This window comes from Heptranchias perlo, chromosome 15, assembly GCF_035084215.1.
Source record: "Heptranchias perlo isolate sHepPer1 chromosome 15, sHepPer1.hap1, whole genome shotgun sequence".
In the NCBI taxonomy this organism is placed as follows: domain Eukaryota; kingdom Metazoa; phylum Chordata; class Chondrichthyes; order Hexanchiformes; family Hexanchidae; genus Heptranchias; species Heptranchias perlo.
Window position 1 is genome coordinate 54714591 of NC_090339.1, and position 20871 is coordinate 54735461.

Below are 20871 nucleotides of genomic sequence, written 5' to 3' on the forward strand. Positions count from 1 at the left end.
AAGAAGGAGAGAGAGCAAAGTAGGAACTCTCAGCAGGCCTGAGAGGAAGAAGTGCAATCATTTTTTTGTGTACTATAGCAATTGCTTATTGTTGGACCAAACAGAGGTTGGCATTTTGTGTTTTTTTTCTTTTGTGAAATTATCTTTGTGTAATATCTGTAAATGTGTATTGTGTACATGCTGCTTTTTGTTCAGTAAATCGAATAACGAAATGTTTCTGAATTCTGTTTCTTTATCAGAAGCCATCTCTGTGCACAAACTGGCCCTGATTTTGGCCTTTAGCGAACATCAGGTGGGTGGAGCAATCACAACGCATGTCCGATGTCGGCGAGACCCCAATCAATTTTGATCATCGGGCCTCAATTTATATGCAGTTGACAAGGTGCCCGCATGACCCGAGCACTGACGGGCAGCTCGCTGTTTTGCAAGGGCGGGAAATAGGGCGGAGCAACCACTTAGCATGGGCCTGCAGCAGTACCTTCACGGAGAGGGCTGGGCAGATGAGAGGTGGGGGGAGGCAACAGAGGGCATAATTTGAAAGGTTGTGAGGACTTTGGCGAAGGAACATGGAGGGCGATTCAGGTAATCCTGAAAGCTCAAAACTGCAAAATCAATAAATTAATAATATTCTCAGAACTGCTTCCAGTGATCTTGACACATTTCCCACCTTGTACTGCCCATGAATAGAAGGTGGGTTTACCACTGAGTGGGCACGGGGAGGTTGCAAAAACAACACTCTGTTGTTCAACTGCTAACACCTAATCTTTTAAATTGCGTTATGGACAAACTGGCTGAGAATTATTCAGAACTTACCATAGGAATTGCTAGATGAAAAAAGACCCGGCCCCATCTAGTTCGCCTTGTACCATCCTGGTAGTCGCATGATGGAGTTGTTGACTAATCATAGCATTCAATCTCTATCAATTAATCTACAACAGACCCAGAAATGACACGAGGAAAACCCTAGTGGTGGAGAGCTTTGGGAACCATAGGTCCAAAGTCAACTTTTTCCTCCCGCGCATGCTACACTTACCACATTACTCATCTCAAATTACTCATATACTGTGTCCCAACATGTTATTTTCTGAAAGAAATCTATCTAATTTGCATTTGAATGAATCAATACTAACTGCTTCCACCATCTCCCTAGGGAGTTTGTTCCATAGATTGACCACTCGCTCACTGAAATATTGTTTCCGCAAAACTTGTTCAATAGTAACTGCACAGTTTGGTATCTTAATAAGCTGCCACATACGAAAATCTGTGATTGTTTCTGTGTTTATAAAAACACTCACTCCTATAATGGTCATAATAGTTTGCCGTAGAAATATACAAATCTTTTTGTTTTACTGATTTTTTTTTTGGGACTTGCATTTCTATAGTGCTTATTATGTAAAGAAAACAAGATGGAAAAGTAAGAATTTGGGACGAAGCAAAGGCACGATCGAGGAGAAGTGATTTTTAGGAAGATTTGAAAGGTATGTTAAGGTGAAGTGATTTTGGGGAGCAAGTTCCAGAGAGCAAGGGGCCCTCTGCTTCAAACATTTATCCACTTTTCCCTTAAAAGATGCAATTGTCTCTTATCTTGTAAAAATGGAGAGTAGGGGTTAAGGGTAGCTACTCAGACTGGCAAAAGGTGGGAAGTGGCGTTCCACAGGGATCAATGCCGGGACCGTTGTTGTTGACAATTTACATTTAATGATTTGGACTCGGGAATTGGATGTGCAATTTCCAAATTTTTGGATGACACCAAATTGGGGGATGTAGTTAATACAATGGAAGAATGTGACAAAATACAAGAAGACATTAATAAACTTGCAGAATAAGCATGTAATTGGCAAATGAATTTCAAAATAGATAAGGGTGAGGTGGTGCATTTTGTTGGAAGAATAAGGAGGCCACATACTGCTCGGATAAGGAGAGTCTGAATGGGATAGAGGAACAAAGGGATTTAGGGGTACAGATACACAAATCACTAAAAGTAGCGATGCAGGTTAAAAAGCAAACCGAGCACTGGGTCATTTCTAGAGAGACAGAATTGAAAAGCAGAGAAGTTATGTAAAACTTGTATGGAACCTCGGTTAGACCACACTTGGAGTATTGTGCACAGTTCTAGTCTCCATATTATAAAAAGAATACAGAGTATTGGAGAAGGTGCAAAAAAGATTAACAAGGATGATACCAGAACTGAGAGGATATGCTTATCAGGAAAGGCTCGGGCTCTTATCTTTTTTAAAAAAAAGAGAAGGCTGAGGGTGACCTGATAAAGGTCTTTAAAATAATGAAAGGGTTTGATAGGGTAGACGTAGAGAAAATGTTTCCACTTGTGGGGGAGTCCAAAACTAGAGATCATAAATATAAATATTAGGAGAAATGTCTTAACCCAAGGAGTGGTAAGATATACATCGGGATATGCTGATAGGGTTAGATGAAATAGGGAGGGAGGAGGCTCGTGTGGAGCATAAACGCCGGCATAGACCAGTTGGGCTGAATGGCCTGTTTCTGTGCTGCAGACTATATGTAAACCTATGTAACTATGTAATTGCCTGTGACAAAGCATTCCATGCTCCAGCAATCCTCGGAGTAAAGAATTTGTTCTTCTCAATGAAGAATTTAAATCGGTGGCTCCTTGCCACTGACTTCCAACCGGTGCAAGTAGTCACTATCAAAATCTTTCACAATTTTAAATACCTCTATTAAATTTCTTCTTAGCTTTCTTTGTAATATTGTTTGCCTATAATTTGATTAACTCACTCAAAAAGTCTGAAAATAATCATCTGGCAACATGGCAGGGCTTCCGAAAGCAAAACCCATGTCAGCAGTTACAGTCCCCTTCAATACCATTATTAGATGTCTCTAGCAGGCTTTACAAATAGGTTTGCACAATATATCAGCAGAAAGCAATTAACTCATGGTAAAATCTGCAGAAAATCTGAAAAGTCTCTTTCCTCTCGACAATTACAATTCTCAGACACCGTGTATAATTAGTTGGAACACTTCAGGCAAAATCCATAGACCTGAAAAAATGAAATATTTTCTGAAACCTGGCAGTGCTATATTATCGGAGTTTGTCATTTTCAAAATCAAAGATTAAAAAAATAATTTTTGCTGCTGAAAGGAGAAGCGTTTAAAACAAAAAGAGTGGGATAAGCAGCATTTATATGGTGCATTTAACGTAGTAAAACATTCCAATGTGGAAATAAATCCAATAGGGAATTCAGGTGAAACCTCTTTACCCAAAGAGTGGTAAGAATGTGGAACGTGCTACCACAAGGAGCAGCTGAGGCAAATAGCATAGATGCATTTAAGGGGAAGTTAGATAAGCACATTAGGGAGTAGGGAATAGAAGGGTATGCTGATAGGATTAGATGAAATAGGGAGGGAGGAGGCGCATGTGGAGCATAAATGCCGGCATAGACTAGTTGGGTCGCATGGCCTGTTTCTGTGCTGTAGTTTTGATTTAACTCAACGTGATACTGTATTCGTTCGAAAATGGTGCAGTTTACAGCACTAAGTAAAAATCTTTTCTACCAGGCTTTTTTTTTCCTCCCCCTTCAGTCATCTGCCTTATTTCCCATTATGTGATAGTGGTACAGCTACTCCAAGAGCCTATCTGAACAATTTACTGTGCAATGTCAAGAAATATGATTCCTCCATGAATGGTTTCAGACAAGATTTCTAACTCTTTATTTGGCGCTCCAAAGTGAGATCTCCCCGAGGAATCTCCAGCAGTTCAGCATTTATTAGAAGCTCCTTTAGAGTTGAGTTACAATTCACTATCATTCTTCTTGGAATTCAATTATAGTTTGGTTAATGTGTCCTTTTACCACTTCTGTCTATAAGGTCAGGGTCAATAATTCCACCGGTCTGTCTTGGATCTGTTATTTTCATGCTAGGAGCAGCAGAAAATCTTCTACAGAAATCTGATGAAATCAGTGAGTGCATTGAGAATGAGATTAATCTGGTCAAAATACTGGGCTTTTTTTGTTGCTATTTTTCTACCATCAAAGCGCTGATTCTTTCTGGGGTACAGTTCCAATGGGGACCATCATTCCTGTATAACCTTGCCTCCGTAACTAGTCTTAATTTCTGATCCTAGATAGTGATTTTTGTCTTGCAGGGCATAATATTAAACCCATCCTGTCCTTGCCAAACATGCACTTTCTAGCAGAGGTCACCGGGTAGGGACCAGGGAAAGAACCGTTGGCTGTGTTTTTTTTTCCCCCTGAAACGGAGCTCTCAGGTAATTCAGCACAGAGCAAAGGCTAAATCTATATTAAACCAAAATTATTGAACTAAGGAGGTGAAATTGGTCTTTGCCAGTATCGTGGAATGGGCTCATTTGCAAATCGGCAGCCTGTTTTACACCGCACCTGATATATTTTTTTTCTCTATTGAATTAGCTCAGGGACAGACTCGCTGCGTCCTGACTGATTTGCAAATCAAAGCACCTGATCTGCGTCCTGCAGAACAAAACATATTTCTGATGGTTTGACCATTTGAGATAATGACATCTGTAGATATATATCGCTTAGCATATTTGTCTTTTTTGGAATCTACAAATAAGATATCCATTCTCTTATTGTATCCTTCAAAGAATACATAATTTGGTTTACTAGAGTTCAAAGGCTATGCCTGACTATGCATTAGCCAAGCCACTTCAAGTATAACCTATCCTGGAAATGCAACTGGCTGAAATCCATATCAAATTTGCAATACATTAGTCTCGCCAAAAATATTAATTTTAAAAATGTAAATACAGGACTTTTATATTTTGAAGTGAGATGAAGCTGGGCTTTATTTACTGAACTCCTGATGGCAAAACTTCATGCAGTAGAATTTTCTACATGTCGTGTTTGTATTTAAGAATCGTGTACGTGTTTGTATTTAAGAAGCACACTAGATTTGTTGGCTATACAAAGAATCTTGAACCCTCACGCTCACCAAAACAATTATATAGAATTGTAAATTATTGGCAACTTGCACTTGTCTAGTGTCGTTTATGTAGAAAACACCCCGAGGTGCTTTACAGACATCTAAGGGGAAAATTTGGATTTGAGCCAAAGAAGGAGATAGTAAGAGGGGTCAATGAGGAGGGCCTTGAAGGAGGAGAGGAAGGTGGAGAGACAGAGGGATTTAGGGAGGGAATTCCGAAGCATAGGGCCTAGGCCGTTAATGGTGGAGCGAATAAAGGGGGTATGCAGAGGAGGTTGGAATCAGAGAAACTGAGAATTCAGGGAGGTTGTAGTAGTGGAGAAGGTTACAGACTTGGGGAGGGGTGAAGCCATGGATGGTTTTAAACAGAAAGATGAGAATGTTAAATTTAAGATGTTAGGTCCCAATGTAAGAGAGCAAGGACAGGGGTGATGGTAGGTGGGACCCAGTGCGGGATAGGATATGGGCCGCAGAGTTTTACATGAGCTGAATTTTACAGAGGACTGAAGATGAAAGGCCAGCCAGGAGAGCATTGGAATAGCAGAATGTGGAGGTGACAAAGGTGTGGATGAGGGTTTCAGTGACAGATGGGCTGAGGTGAGAGTGGAGGTGGATGATGTTATGGAGATGGACAGGATATGAGGTTGGCTTAGGGTGGAATAGGATGCTGAGGTTGTGAACAGTCTGGTTCAGCTTTAGACGGTGGCTGGGAAAGAGAATGAATTCCGTGGCAAGAGCATGGAATTTCTGGCATGGGCCAAAGAGGATGGCTTCAGTCTTCCCCAACATTTGGCTGCAGGAAATTGCAGCTCATCCAGCACCAGATGTCAGATAAGCAGTTTGACAGGACAGAGGTAGTAGAGGGGGTTGAGAAATGTGGAGCTAGGTATCATCAGTTTACTTGTGGGGACTTCCAAGGTGATAATTCTGGGCTGGAAAGAAAAGCCATTGTTAGAGATGCTCTGGTCGTGATGGTATAAATAAGAGTAGAACCAAGTGAAGGCAGTCCCATTGAGCTGGCGGTGAGAAATAACACTTTATTTTAGTAGTTCAGATAATACTTGCATTTATATGGTGTCTTATCATGTTAAAACATCTCAAAGTGCTTCACACAATGAATTATTTTTTAGAAATGCAGAAGAGTTCTGTACCAGACAATGAGTTGCCCAACCAGTTAATCAGTTTTGGTGATTATGGCTGAGGGAGGAATGAATTCCAGGCGAACGCTTCTTCCAACAGTGCCATGAGATCTTTAATGTTCAACATCATCAACAGAAGAGGCAGCGGGGCCTCAGGTTAATGTTTCATTCAAAGAACGAAGATGACATTATAAGCCATAAGTGCGAAGCTCTGTCTGTAGCTGTCCTCTGAGCCCAGGATCAAATTACAATCTTATACAGTGTAAAATCTACAATGTGTAACTGGCTCTGACATTAATGCAGAGCAAGTGATAGATCAAACTAGGGCTTAAGCTGTACTCATTGAAGACCAGGATGCTATTGTGATGTCACTGCAGAATATGGTCATGTGACCCAGGAGGGTTTGATTCAATTATTTTTACAGTTCTAAAGAGAAGCAATGACCAGAGAATCTTGCAAAGTAACCAACACTTTGTTAATAGACAGTACTAAATTACAGTGCAAGGGCACAGTATTTGTTAAAAGTGATTGTAAGAGGGATTTACATATTCGGAAATAGTTGCATTGATGCAGTTAAAGTCTTAACTATGTGGCAAATCTCCATGTGGATTGTTTTGGTTAAGACACCATTGAAATAAAATGTCCAAAACTGGTCAGGATAATAAAAGGGCAGGTGCAGTGTGGATGTTCTGTTACGAGATGTTACCAACACATTAGATCATATAAATTTGCACATGACATGGAAAGCCATCCAAGGATAGACTACCCTTTTAACCGCACCAACTCTTTCTATGTTTTGTTTTCCTTGGTCCAGTGACTGGACACCTGAAAATGGACCAGATTTGGGGGGGGGGGGGGGGAGGGGGGATCTGAATTGGTTCCTATTTTCACAATCCAAAAAATCTTTAAAAATGCCACACGAGTGACCGTGGCTAATTTTGTGCAAGGCAGCCGACCAAACTAAAACAGAGTTGATGTTAAAAGCAGGATGATAGCTGCTGTCTCATTTCTCCAGTGGACAGTGTGAAGGTTTCCTCATTGTGACGGGCTGTGGATTGTGGCAAACTCTATTGTGACGGCTGTGAGCGCGTTGGCGGTTTGTTTTATGACGATCTGGAACTCCTCACGTTATTTTAACCACACATCACTCAACTTATTCTGTTCAGCGCCAGCTTCTGTGTAGATCAAAATCAATCCGTGTCGTTACCTTTGACTTTGCTTTGGCACAACAGAGACACCTTCAGCCCTCCCAAAAATTTAAAAAAAAAATGTCTGCACTCCAGAAAACCATAAAAGTGGAAAAGGACAGCGACACGGAAGGTGACTTAAATTCCACAGCCGCGGACTCGAGCTCATCTGATCAAAAAGAAGTCACTCAGTCTTGTGAGAAGATACATGAAAGGTCTTCAGCCGGATCAGCGTGTGACCAAACAGCAGCAGGGGACTCGGAACTGAGGACAATGTTAGAAGAAAATGCTCTCCAAGCTCTGACTGAGGAATCGGTTTTAAAAAGACCCAGGCTGGTCTACTACGAGGAGGTAGGTGACACTGACCTTATGTCACTTACCTTCCCGAAAAAACTCTGGAAAATCGTTGAGAGCGATCAGTTTGCATCCATCCGGTGGGACGATGGTGGGAACTGTGTAGTTATAGATGAGGAGTCCTTTAAGAAAGAGGTGCTGGAGCGGCGTGGTCCCTCTAGGATTTTTGAAACTGACTGCATGAAAAGTTTCATTCGGCAGCTGAATCTGTATGGTTTTAGCAAAATTCGCCAAGATTTTCAACGATCTGCCTCTCTTTCTGAATTCATTGCTGAAGAAAAAGGAGCAGTTTCAATGACCAAGGTAGAAAAGCAAGTATAGAGTAACAAACGATTGTTGTCGCTAATATTTCATGGAAGCACATCAAACCCCGCCCCCCCTCCCAAAACCCAAACCTATCCCTTCTGTTGTCAAACATCACAGTTTATTAGAGACACAGAAGGAAGGAATCCATTAGTAAGGTAGAGTTACCTCGGTCTGTGGCATCAGTTTCTCAAAATTTATGAAACTGCTTATCTGGAAAGTGGTTTATTGCCTCGTATTTATTTATTATTTATAATAATTCCATTTCCAACAAAAAAAATGCATTTAACAATACCCCCTGTCAATTGATGTGAGCAAATAGCAAAACCTTTATAAAATACACTTGTGAAAGTTTTGATTCTGATGCATCACTAAATAAGTTATTTAAGCCTATAGCAAAGGAAATAGTATTGTGCAATAGGAGACGTATAGATCTATAATGAAATTGTGCATTTTTCTATAATTATTATAAATGGTCTCTAAATTGTGATCCGGGGAACCAAGTTACAGCAGCATACTGAAAGAATTGGTTCCCAACAGGGCAACTTGCATGACCAACCAGTCTATCATCTGACCAACCAAATTCCCTCCATAGAGTGCTTAAAACCAATAAAGGTAATTAAAGTCTTTTGTAGTATATAATTGGAATAAATGCCAAGAGCTGATCGTCTATGCTATTTTATTTAACTTATAACCTTGACCATCACAATGCTCATAGATTATGACCAGGTTGGAGTCACTCATGGAATAAATGCAGTGCAGCACAGCCTCCTGACCTGTATCCTCTGTACATTTTTACCAGGCTGACCTGCAAGAGTGACTGATATGGTTGCTAAGGCGATGATGCCATAATAGGTCATTCCCTGTTGCTATGCTAATTATATTATCTATGATGTCAGAATGAATTGGAGGCTGGACCTCTGTGATTAACAAACTTGTTACATAGAGAATACGTGTTGGGGATTCATGCCTGTGCAATTAATCCAACAGTGGATCTCATCAAATAACATACAACAGATACTTTGTTGAATAAATACATCCAGTGCATTTTATTTCATGGATTTGTAAAGATGGACCTGCCCTGTTCTTAACCAGCATACAAGAAAGATCTCCATGTGCGATAAATATATGCAATGTATTCATGATTTTAAAAACAAAGAATAAACATCTTCTGTGTTGGCTCAGTGTGTAAATACATAATGTAGTATGGTGCTGATCCATACAAGCCAGGAAGGACTGAGGTTCAATCCTTTATCAATGCTGAATTAGCTGCTTCCAGACAACATGAGATGGTGCCAATGAGTAAAACATCTTTGGGGTTCAGCCTGGGTCCCTTTTCCTGATCACTATTGAGTGACTGGTGCTGAAAGGTATGTGTGTTGATGTTGGGCGATGCTTCCCATGACCACATAACCCACTAATGCTCACTGTCTAGGCTCACACATGAAGAATGAATGGCCTCTTGGGTGAGGTAGTGGAGGTCATTTGACACCTATTGAATTGTGCCCTAGTGTAAATCACCACCTTCTGGAAGCAGAGGGGAAAAAATCAGAAGAGAAAAGAAATGAAGGAACTACTGCTAGAGTGGTTAGAAATGTTGGAGACAATGCATTGTGGATTAGCATATCATACATTTCAGTAGTAGTCTAAGCTTGAAAACTTCATCTGATGTTATATCCAAATGAGGCAAACATAACTATAATATATATAAAATTTGTTATGTATGTTGGACACTCCTTATTTGAGCATTGCTATTCTGTGAAACATATCCATGCCTGCAGCTCCATGATTCTACCACTGGATAGATTATAACACATTCCAGATCCCCATCACCTATATCTGTGGCAACACCAAAACACCCTGAGGGGAATTCGCTTCGTTCTGACTTTCAGTGGGGAATTCACTTTGTTCTGTCTTTCAGTGGGCAATGCCATGGGAGATCCACTAGTTGTTTAAATAATTCTCTCAGCCATATCCAGTGGATGATATCACATGGGTTAGGATAATGCAACACAGGCTTATTTTGATCTGACATTGCATCAGATTTGATGGACAAATATTCAGTACTCCCAATCATGACTAGATTTGTCTAATAAACTTCTATGTTTTTCCTTGCATTTTCCGTGTGTTTTGCTTCCAGACTTATTGTGGGCATGGACGGACTGGGGAAAAAATGTGAATTGCTGAAACTTTTTCTGAGCTTTTCTTGTACTTGTCATCATGCGAATGCCAACAACAAAAATACTTGTCAAAGATTACATTTAGCATTTATATTGCTTACTATTTCTTCTTGTTTCATTCTCTCACTCGAGTTTATTCTCCTCATTATGTACAGATAATGACTGTGAAAGCTGCTGGATTGTTCTAAAAACCCAACTGGTTCACTAATGTTGTTCGGGGAAGGGAATTTGCTATATACCTTACCTTGGTTTGGCTACGTGTGACTCCAATCCCACACACTATGTGGTTGCCTGTTAATGCCCTCAGGGCAACTAGGGATGGGCAATAAGTACTGCCGTGCCAATGTCATTCACATCCCAAAAACATGTAAACAAAAAGCTGCTCCATCCAGGTTAACTGGCTGCATAACAATGAGACGGTGAGGAAGGTGAATTGTAAACTATGAAAGGCCCAAGTTTGAATTTGATCATATTTTATCTAATTTATTGAAAAATTAAAAACAACTGGCAGGAATTTTGTTTTACTGAAATGGGCTGCTTGTGGAAATCACAGTAGATGGGATTGGGTAAGGTGATTGAAAAGTGTAGGGAAGCCATTACCAGAGGCCTTGACTCCACAACGTATATTACTAGGGTTGCCAACCCTCCAGGATTGCCCTGGAGCCTCCAGGAATTAAAGACTAATCTCCAGGATACTGCTGCAAGCGACCCAGGAGAAAAATCATATGGGCATTAAAAAAATTGTGTTTTTAAAACATTTTCTTTGAACATTTTTGTCTATTAGTTATAAAAATATTGGAATTGGTTAAAAGGCTGTTTGACTGACAGTCAAGAATCATCCAATCAAGTAATGAAGAGTCTGTTCGCTTTCCAATTGGCCGTGGGAAGGCAGTACGCCGCAAGTATGGACGTGTTGGGCGACCAATGGCAGGAGTGTGGGGGCGGGGCAGTTGGAGGCGGGAGGTCATGTGATGACGCCTCCAGGAATACGTCCAACCAGAGTTGGCAACTCTATATTACAGATACTTTAAAAAATGATCACAATATCGATGGTCACACTCCTTTAACTCCCTTAAGGCCAAGAGACAGTTTTGTGGTGCAGAAATGCCCCAGTTACAGTACAAGTCCAAAAGAATTCAGGATTGAAAAGGTTAAGTCAGTTATATCCATTCAGTGATTAATAAAATGATGGTATTTTTATTTCAGTTTCAGTTTTACCATAACCTGAATTTCAGAAGAGATTACCCTCACCTGCTGCCCAGAATGAAGCGAAGAGTTGGGATTAAAAGTGCGATTCCTAATCTTAACTGCACAGAAGGGGATTCCAATAGTGACTTCCCTGTCAGTGGGGGGACACCAGGCGGCCCGAGACAACTAATACAGACATTAGCTGTGCAGCAGAACAACTTAGTGTCACCTACGAGGGAAAATGAGCAAAAATTTGCATTTGAAAATAATCTCAGCAATCAACGAGTCACCAATACTGGGAACACAAATGGTTCTGGCAATCCGGCTCCCCCTGCCCTAGCAGTGAGACCAGCCGACCATATAGCTACAGAGCAAAGTGCCAAAGTAAACCAAATGACTCAATTTCATCCGTCACAACATGGCGGCCTGATCCGGGCTGGTAATCATGCTGTGGAGACCAGCAGCACCACTTCAGCTACCTCTGTTTACCATCTCATGCCCCCTATGGCTGCTGGTTTTGGACCTATGATGGGGATGCCAGGTTTCCAAGGCATGTACCCTGACCTTGCTGCGGCCGCTGCCCAAGCACACCTGGCTAGCTTGTTGCCATTTTGCAATCCGTGGTTCTCCATGCCCATGATGGCGGCTGCTTCTGCTATTTCCATGTCATCGGGGTCTTCGGTTCATCATCACCGGCCTCCTCCACACCATCACCACTGCCCCAACTGCAACTGTCAAGGAGGTAGTGGATCGTCCACAAGAAGCGGTCCCAGAAACAGTGATTATATGGCAGGGCCACACAGATAAGAGTAATTAAAATTATGAAGACATCTTACCCAGAAATGATATCTAAAGAACATGTTAAAATAAACTCCTGAACAAATGTTCTTATTAACATTGGTGTATTTGCCTGTGATTTTTTTCCCTGTTCTCTTCCTTTGCTCTGTTTTTTAGTCTCCTTACCTGACTTTTGAGAAGTTTCTTTAATTGTTGGTGCTTGCCATAAAAATCATTAATTATTTTCCTACCAAAAAGGGTGTGCATCGTGAAATGGAAATATGGTAACTGTAAAGAAGCATTACTGTTTAATTATTAAAATTGACACAGTACTAGGCTGAGCTTAGACTGAAATATAACCGACAACTTTGGTTTATTTTTTATGAACATTAAAATGTTGTTAAAAACTGTATTCCTGATTTGTATATCTGTTGCAACCTGTTGCCCCTCTGGAAGGGTCTGCAAGCTGTAAGAATAAGAAAAAAAATAAAATACTAAGAAAGAAAAAGCTGTAATGATTTGACAATTGAATCTACATTTAAATTGATAAAGTAAACTCACTCACCACTCCAGTTGCTGTTAAAAAAAAAACCTTTCGGAACTTCACCTAACCCAACAATCTTCAAAGAGCTTAGTTCTCCCCAATTGCCCACATAATCCTAAATGTTAAAAGGAGAGGTATAGCTAAAGTTGCTGACATTATTATGTCAGATTCAGATTGCCATGTCTAACATTCAGGAGCTCAATGTTGGATTGACTGAGTCAAAGTGGAGAAATATTTCCACAAGAAGTGGTCCCGGAAACAATGTTCTTCCCCTAAGTATATTTAGTGGACCATAGAAATGTATTAGATGTGATAGTCATCTGGTAACAGAGCATCAATATATCACAAACCTTTATCTTTATGCTTATTTACAGATTGTCCAATTTGGACATCTTTGCAGTCTAATTGGACATCAGCCATCCATTGGACATATGGTTAGACCTAACACTGGTGACCAGTGTTAGTCAGTGCTAAAACTACTCCCCTGAGGCCTGCTTTGAGTAGACATTTCATATAGAGAGTTTCCCTGCAGTGACTAGTTGCACTGTAGACTCTGGGCTAAGAAGAGCACAGCCCATTCATGATTTCAGTGCATTGGAACTTTCTACAAAAAAAAACTTGCTCACAAGACTGAGGAACAGTTTTATACCAAACATTAGTAAGTGATTGCAACTCTCTTGGATTTAGGATGATGTGGCAATTCTGAAGAATTAGCTTGTCCTTTTAAATGGCGGCACAAGGCAAGGAGTATCCCAAGATGTTGATGCAGAGTTCCTCTGTTCTCCCCTACTACCACTTGCTCAAACATTCTTTAGTAAATTACACTTGTAATGGAGAAATTAATGTTTGAGGTGAAATCATTGTCCGAGGTTAGAAATTTACATCAAACACCATATGTGCAAAAAAATGACTGGAACGGAAATGATTTCTAAAATGTAGCAATTTATTTCAATTTGAGGTCTTTGTGAGAGTACATAGTATCTCTGAATGTTACAGCACCGAAGCAGGCCGTTTGGTCCATCAAGTCTGGTGTTTTTCTTCACAAGTAACCTATCCTACTTCCACTCTCCAGCTCACTCCTTATATCCTTTAACGTTCCTCTTTTTCAACCAACTAATTCCTTTCTAAAAAAGATTTATGGACTCTACTTCAACAATGGGTTGTAGCAGAGAATTCCACATTCTAACCACTCTATGTAAAGAATTTTTTTCTAATCTCCCCTTTAATTCTTTTTGTGATTATCTTAAATTTGTGCCTTTCACGTAACTGCCTTAACAAAGCAATGGAAACAATCTATTATATTTACCCCTATAATAACCCTTCATAATCTTGAAGATCTTTAGCAGATCATCCCTCAACCTTAGTGTTAGTGGAATAAACCTTCTGGTAACATCCTAGAGAGTCTATGCTGCAGCTTTTCCAATAATTTTCATACGCCTCTTATAATAGGGCACCCAAAACTGTACACAATACTCCAACTAAGGCCTAACTAATATCTTGTACAAGTTCAACATTGCCTCTTTGCTTTTGTATTCCATGCCTCTAGATACAAAAGCAAGGATTCTGTTTGTCTTTTTAATGGCCATATCTAACTATGCTGCCACCTTTAATGAACTGTGTATTTGCACACCAAGGTCCCTCAGCTCTACTATTCCATTTAAGGTCTTACCATTTAAGGTGTACTTTCTTCTCCTATTCTTGTTTCCAAAATGCACTACTTTACATTTTTCTATATTGGACTGCAACTGCTACTTATCTTCCCATCTATGTCTTCCTTTAGTCATTCATAACGCTTGTTACAATTTGTTACAACCCCCGCAATTTGGTGTTATCAGTAAATTTAAGTAGTATTTATATTATTAGGTTTATCAGATTATCTGCACTTGCAATGATAGAGAGATAATGTATTGTATCTGTCAAAAGTATGTAAAAACAAAAACAATTATTTAGTTTCCTTTTTGAAAATGTTTGCCAACGGTCCTGTTTTTAAGTTTTAAATGATTTTGTTGGGTATCCTGTAAAACATTTTAAATATGAATGCTGAGTTGCTATTTTAATTCTTGTTGGGTGCTGTGTAGCACAATGTCTCTGTGTGTTGTACTTTTATACTGCAAGTGTAGATTATGATAAATGTTAGCAACATGATAAAATTAGATGTGTTCCATTGTTGATATGTTTCTTATTATGTCACAATAACTGATTTGGTGTCTTAAGTTGTTTCCTCATGCCTTCCTAAAGCAGTTTAGCTTCATGTAGAGTTTAATTTTAGACCCCAGAATTATAATTTTTTTTGCCATGTGTTTCTTTACCTTATGGTGTTCCCAGGCCAAGCACTTTCTGAGGATGGGTAGGTGACTTCATCCAAGCTCACTAACAATACTCTTCTCGAGCAGCTGCTATGTAGCTCTGTGAGAGTGACTCATGGATGACCGTCTTCAAATCCCCACCTCCTCCTCTCTTTGGCATTTTTGATTGACCAAATTTTAAAGGCTTTATTATTATCATGAATTTTAATAATTGAAAGAATTAGTTTTGTGCCTAAGCTGTTATCAGTTGTACGAACAGAGTACATAGTGGGATACAGAACTTAATCCCACTCGTGAGAAAAGACCGTCATCACTCAAGGTCTTCACACATTGCCTGAAACTGTGTCTACCAGTTTAGCCTACATTGTGCCTCTTTGATTTCCTACAGTGTCTGTATGTAATATACATCAAATACAACAAATGCTTAGAATTCTTTGTAGTTTCTGTTTTTCTTTCTGTTGAATAATGTGTTATAATTCTTCAGTGATGGGCATCCATGGTAGAATGTCTGTTATGTTTGTTTTTGCAGTAACCTTCATATTGCTTCTATAAAGGGGATACATTTTCACCTGAAATGCCTAATAACAATAAATGTTACAAAAATGATGAACAGTGCATCCTCCGAGGTCTTTCAGTCACTCTTTGTTATTGTGTTATATGCTTTCAAATCATTGAGTAAAGGCAACTTTATGCACAGCCATTTTGCATAAAAGACCCCACCAAAGTGACATCATGAAGTTCTGCTCCAGTGACATCATGAGCTGTGGCAGAACTCTTCAATTTACATTGGTGTGAGATTCCTACATTAGTCCTACATTTGTTATCCTTATGGTCCTCTCTTGGGTGAGACAGTCAAATTATGCCAAATTGTAAGCTGTTTTTTTGTTACGAGCATATGAACACCAGGGAAATGGGTTGAGAAATCCCAGATTAACTTCACAATGGACCTATACGGCCAGCAGAGCAGACTTTCATCCCATTAGTCTGGGTTGGATTCAAGAATCGAAGGATAGAGCACTACCCACTACCTCGCCAACACTCCGAATTCATAGGTAACCTCAATTTTTGTGTACGCATTTTATTCTTTGACAATTTCAATGAAATGAAATAGAGCTGCTCCTTTAAAACAGGCTCCCTCTTAAGTAACAAGTGTTTATTTTGCAGTTCATTGGAGCATTTCTACAAAGGAACTTGTATGTCCCAATGCAATCTTGGTAAGGCAATTTTATTTAATCAGTTAAGTATTATTGAGTATTATATTATATTATTGAGAATACACAGTGGTTTTATAGCAACTTCATGCATAAATATAACCGTTTATTATTGAAACATATAGACTAATAGTTTATTGTTTGCAGTCTTAATTACATCACAGTAATTGTCCTGATGTTATGGTAGCTTCAGTGTGACATTTCAATGCCTCTCAATGTTTAATCCTTAGCCTGCTGGTATGTTAAGGGAAATTCCTGTCTCCTTGGGCTGACAAGTTTTGTATGTTTACAGCTAGTGCACGGCAATAAAGCCATTCAAACATCAGGAATAATTTTTTGTTTTGCTTATGGCCAGTTTTTTTTCTTTTGCCTCTCCTGAAAATGTTGATTCTTTTTTGGGATACAGATCCCAGACACTGACAGCCTTCATGTGTGAGTTTAGACGGTGAATGTTGGCAGACTATTTTGACAATGGATGATGAGTAATCTTTCCTGCAGACCAGTGCTTTGGATTAAAATAACTGATAATGAAGTTAATTTTAAAAGAAGTCACAATTTATATTGCATTTTTATGTTCGTATGGTATATAAGTAGAACGTTATATTTCACTGTTGCGGGTTCACTGTAAAACTCATTCACAATAGTGTTAACATGACTTGACATGATTTTCAGCAGTGAAATACAAATAGATATGACACTTTTGCTCATTCCATATAACTTGAATGTCCTAGCAGACTACCTAATAGCATAAATTCTTGCTTAGCCCCTCAAAATTAGCTTGTTTCCCTGTTGTACAACTGCCCTGACTTTCCATTCATCCTTTAACAAACCAGAGAAACAGGTCGTGTTCCAATCCTCCATCCTCAGTATAATGCACTACACTGTACATTGTTTTGTAACCTTTCGCTGTCATTGTTTAAATCTTGTCATTGTGGAGCTGTTGTTAAGAGTGGATTTCAGTGGGGGACAGAGGGGTCCTCAGTATATTGTCAAAATGTGGCAGAGCTTTGCCCGATGATACAACAAGGAATCACTGTAACTAAGGGATCAAGGTATTTACCATGAGATAAACATTCTCAGCAAGTATTTTTAAATTGCTGCTATGTATTCTTGCATCAATGAATCTTAGTGCAGAATGGGTTGCTTCTACCTCAAAGTCATTAGTAAAGGTGAATTTACTCTTACTCATAAACTCAGGGTTGGTACTGGAGACATAGAGGAACACAGAAGGATTCTTTTCATGCATAGGTTTAATAGAAAGTGGATTGCATTATCGCAAGTAGCTATTGAAGCTTAGTCAATCACAACATTTAAGAGAGAATCAGATAAACACTTGATAATATTAAAGGATATACAGAAAGAGCAAAGAAATAAGCTTAGAATAGATAGATTCTATATGGAACTAGCACAGGTACAGTAGGACAATGGCTTCCTTCTGTGCTAAAATCTCTATGATTCATAAGTTTTTTATTGAAATGCAGATCCAGACTGTCAACAAGAAAATCATGGGTGACTTGAATCTACATTTAGATTGGTCAAACCAAATTAGCAATAATACTGTGGGGGAGGAATTCCTGGAGTGTGTACGTGATGGTTTTCTAGACCATTACGTTGAGGAACCAACTAGAGAACAGGCGATCCTAGACTGGGTATTGCGCAATGAGAAAGGATTAATTAACAATCTTGTTGTGCGGGGTCCCTTAGGGAAGAGTGACCATAACATAATAGAATTCCTCATTAAGATGGAGAGCGAAGTAGTTGAATCCGAAACTAGGGTCCTGAATCTAAATAAAGGAAATTACGTAAGTATGAGGTGCGAGTTGGTTATGATAGATTGGGGAACTTTACTAAAAGGGATGACGGTGGATAGGCAATGGCTAATATTTAAAGAACGTGTGCAGGAATTACAACAATTATTCATTCCTGTCTGGCGCAAAAAATAAAACAGGCAAGGTGGCTCAACCGTGGCTTACAAAAGAAATTAGGGATAGTATTAGATCCAAAGAGGAGACATATAAAATTGCCAGAAACAGTGGCAAGCCTGAGGATTGGGAGCAGTTCAGAATTCAGCAAAGGAAGACAAAGAGATTGATTAAGAGGGGAAAAATAGAGTGTGAGAGTAAACTAGCAGGGAACATAAAAACTGACTGTAAAAGCTTCTATAACTATGTCAAGAGAAAAAGATTAGTGAAGACAAATGTAGGTCCCTTACAGTCAGAAATGGGGGAAATTATAATGGGGAACAAAGAAATGGCAGAACAATTAAACACATACTTTGGTTCTGTCTTCACAAAGGAGGACACAAATAACCTGCCAGAAATGTTAGGGAACCAAGGGTCTAGTAAGAGGGAGGAACTGAAGGAAACCAGTATTAGTTAAAAAAAAAGTGCTAGGGAAAATAATGAGGCTAAAGGCTGACAAATCCCCAGGGCCTGATAATTTACATCCCAGAGTACTAAAGGAAGTGGCCCTGGAAATAGTGGATGCATTGGTGGTCATCTTCCAAAATTCTTTAGACTCTGGAACAGTTCCTACAGATTGGAGGGTGGCAAATGTAACCCCACTATTTAAAAAAGGAGGGAGAGAAAACACAGGGAATTACAGACCAGCTAGCCTAACATCAGTAGTGGGGAAAATGCTAGAGTCTATTATAAAAGATGTGATAACAGAACACTTGGAGGTCATTAACGGGATTGGACAAAGTCAGCATAGGTTTATGAAAGGGAAATCATGCTTAACAAATCTGCTGGAGATTTTTGAGGATGTAACTAGTAGAATAGATAGGGGAGAACCAGTGGATGTGGTGTATTTGGATTTTCAGAAGGCTTTTGATAAGGTCCCACACAAGAGGTTAGTGTGCAAAATTAAAGCACATGGGATTGGGGGGAATATACTAGCATGGATTGAGAATTGGTTGACAGACAGGAAACAGAGAGTAGGAATAAACGGGTCTTTTTCCGGGTGGCAGGCAGTGACTAGTGGGGTACCGCAATGATCAGTGCTTGGGCCCCAGCTATTCACAATATATGTCAATGATTTGGATGAGGGAACTAAATGTAACATTTCCAAGTTTTCAGATGACACAAAGCTGGGGTGGAATGTGAGCTGTGAGGAGGATGCAAAGAGGCTCCAATGTGATTTAGACAAGTTCGGTGAGTGGGCAAGAACATGGCAGATGCAGTAAAACGTGGATAAATATGAGGTTATCCACTTTGGTTGTAAAAACAGAAAGGCAGATTATTACCTGAATGGTGATAGATTGGGAAAAAGGGAGGTGCAACGAGACCTGGGTGTCCTTGTACACCAGTCGCTGAAAGTGAGCATTCAGGTGCAGCAAGCAGTGAGAAAGGCAAATGGTATGTTGGCCTTCATTGCAAGAGGATTTGAGTACAGGAGCAGGGATGTCTTACTGCAGTTATACAGGGCCTTGGTGAGACCACATCTGGAGTATTGTGTGCAGTTTTGGTCTCCTTATCTGAGGAAGGATGTGCTTGCCATGGAGGGAGTACAACAAAGGTTTACCAGACTGATTCCTGGGATGGCAGGACTGACGTATGAGGAGAAATTGGGTCGACTAGGCCTATATTCACTAGAGTTTAGAAGAATGAGAGATGATCTCATCGAAACATATAAAATTCTAACAGGACTAGACAGACTAGATGCAGGGAGGATGTTCCTGATGGCTGGGGAGTCCAGAACCAGGGGTCACAGTCTCAGGATACGGGGTATGCCATTTAGAACCGAGATGAGGAGAAATTTCTTCACTCAGAGCGTGGTGAACCTGTGGAATTCTCTACCACAGAAGGCAGTGGAGGCCAAGTCATTAGATGTATTCAAGAAGGAGATAGATATATTTCTTAATGCTAAAGGGATCACGGGATATGGGGAAAAAGCGGGAACAGGGTACTGAGTTAGACGATCAGCCATGATCATTTTGAATGGCGGAGCAGGCCCGAAGGGCCAAATGGCCTACTCTTGCTCCTACTTTCTATGTTTCTATGTTTCCATAAAGGTCACAAATTGGTGAATCTTAATATTTACTCACACTTTCCTTAGGCTTGTATTTGGAATGATAAACTAAAACGGATCATCTGGTCATTATCACAATGCTGTTTGTGGGACCTTGCTGTGCGCAAATCGGCTGCCGCGTTTCCTACATTACAACAGTGACTACGCTTCAAAAGTACTTAATTTGGCTGTAAAGCGCTTTGGGACGTCCCGAGGTTGTGAAAGGCGTTACAGAAATGCAGGTCTTTCTTTTTTTAATGATTACAGTGATTCATTGACAGCCTGTAACATTGTTTATTTTTTGAACACTGGTTGGGGGCACCGTTATTTTATTTTCTAACAAAATGTTGGTTGTGAAATATAATATGATTCTGGCAGACTTGTTCTGGATAGCTTTGTCCAGAATTGTGTCTCATAGCAATTGATTTTTAGTTATACGCCAAATAAAGCACAGCTGCAGTGCATAAGTTAGCCCAAGTGATGACAACCTCCTCAGCATGCATTGCAGGAGAGGGAATAAGACAATGTTACAAGTACAGCACACTAGATATCAAATCATAGAATCATACAGCACAGAAGGAGGCCATTTGGCCCATCATGCCTGTGCCGGCTTTTTGAAAGAATGTTTCTGCAAATGTTACACCCTTTTTCAAAAAAGTGTGTAAGGGTAAAACCAGCAACTACAGGGCAGTCAGTTTAACCTCGGGGGTGGGGAAACTTTTAGAAATGATAATCCGGG

The 20871-nt window shown here is 39.8% G+C and overlaps 1 protein-coding gene across 1 annotated transcript; it reads left to right on the forward strand.

Moving 5' to 3' along the window:
* Positions 1-7342: 7342 nt before the first annotated feature.
* On the forward strand, positions 7343-12487 carry LOC137332818 (heat shock transcription factor, Y-linked-like). The gene is made up of 2 exons (XM_067996751.1): positions 7343-7918; positions 11305-12487. The coding sequence occupies exons 1-2, from the start codon at positions 7343-7345 to the stop codon at positions 12091-12093; spliced, it is 1365 nt and encodes a 454-aa protein (XP_067852852.1). The 3' UTR covers positions 12094-12487.
* The last annotated feature ends 8384 nt before the right edge of the window (positions 12488-20871 follow it).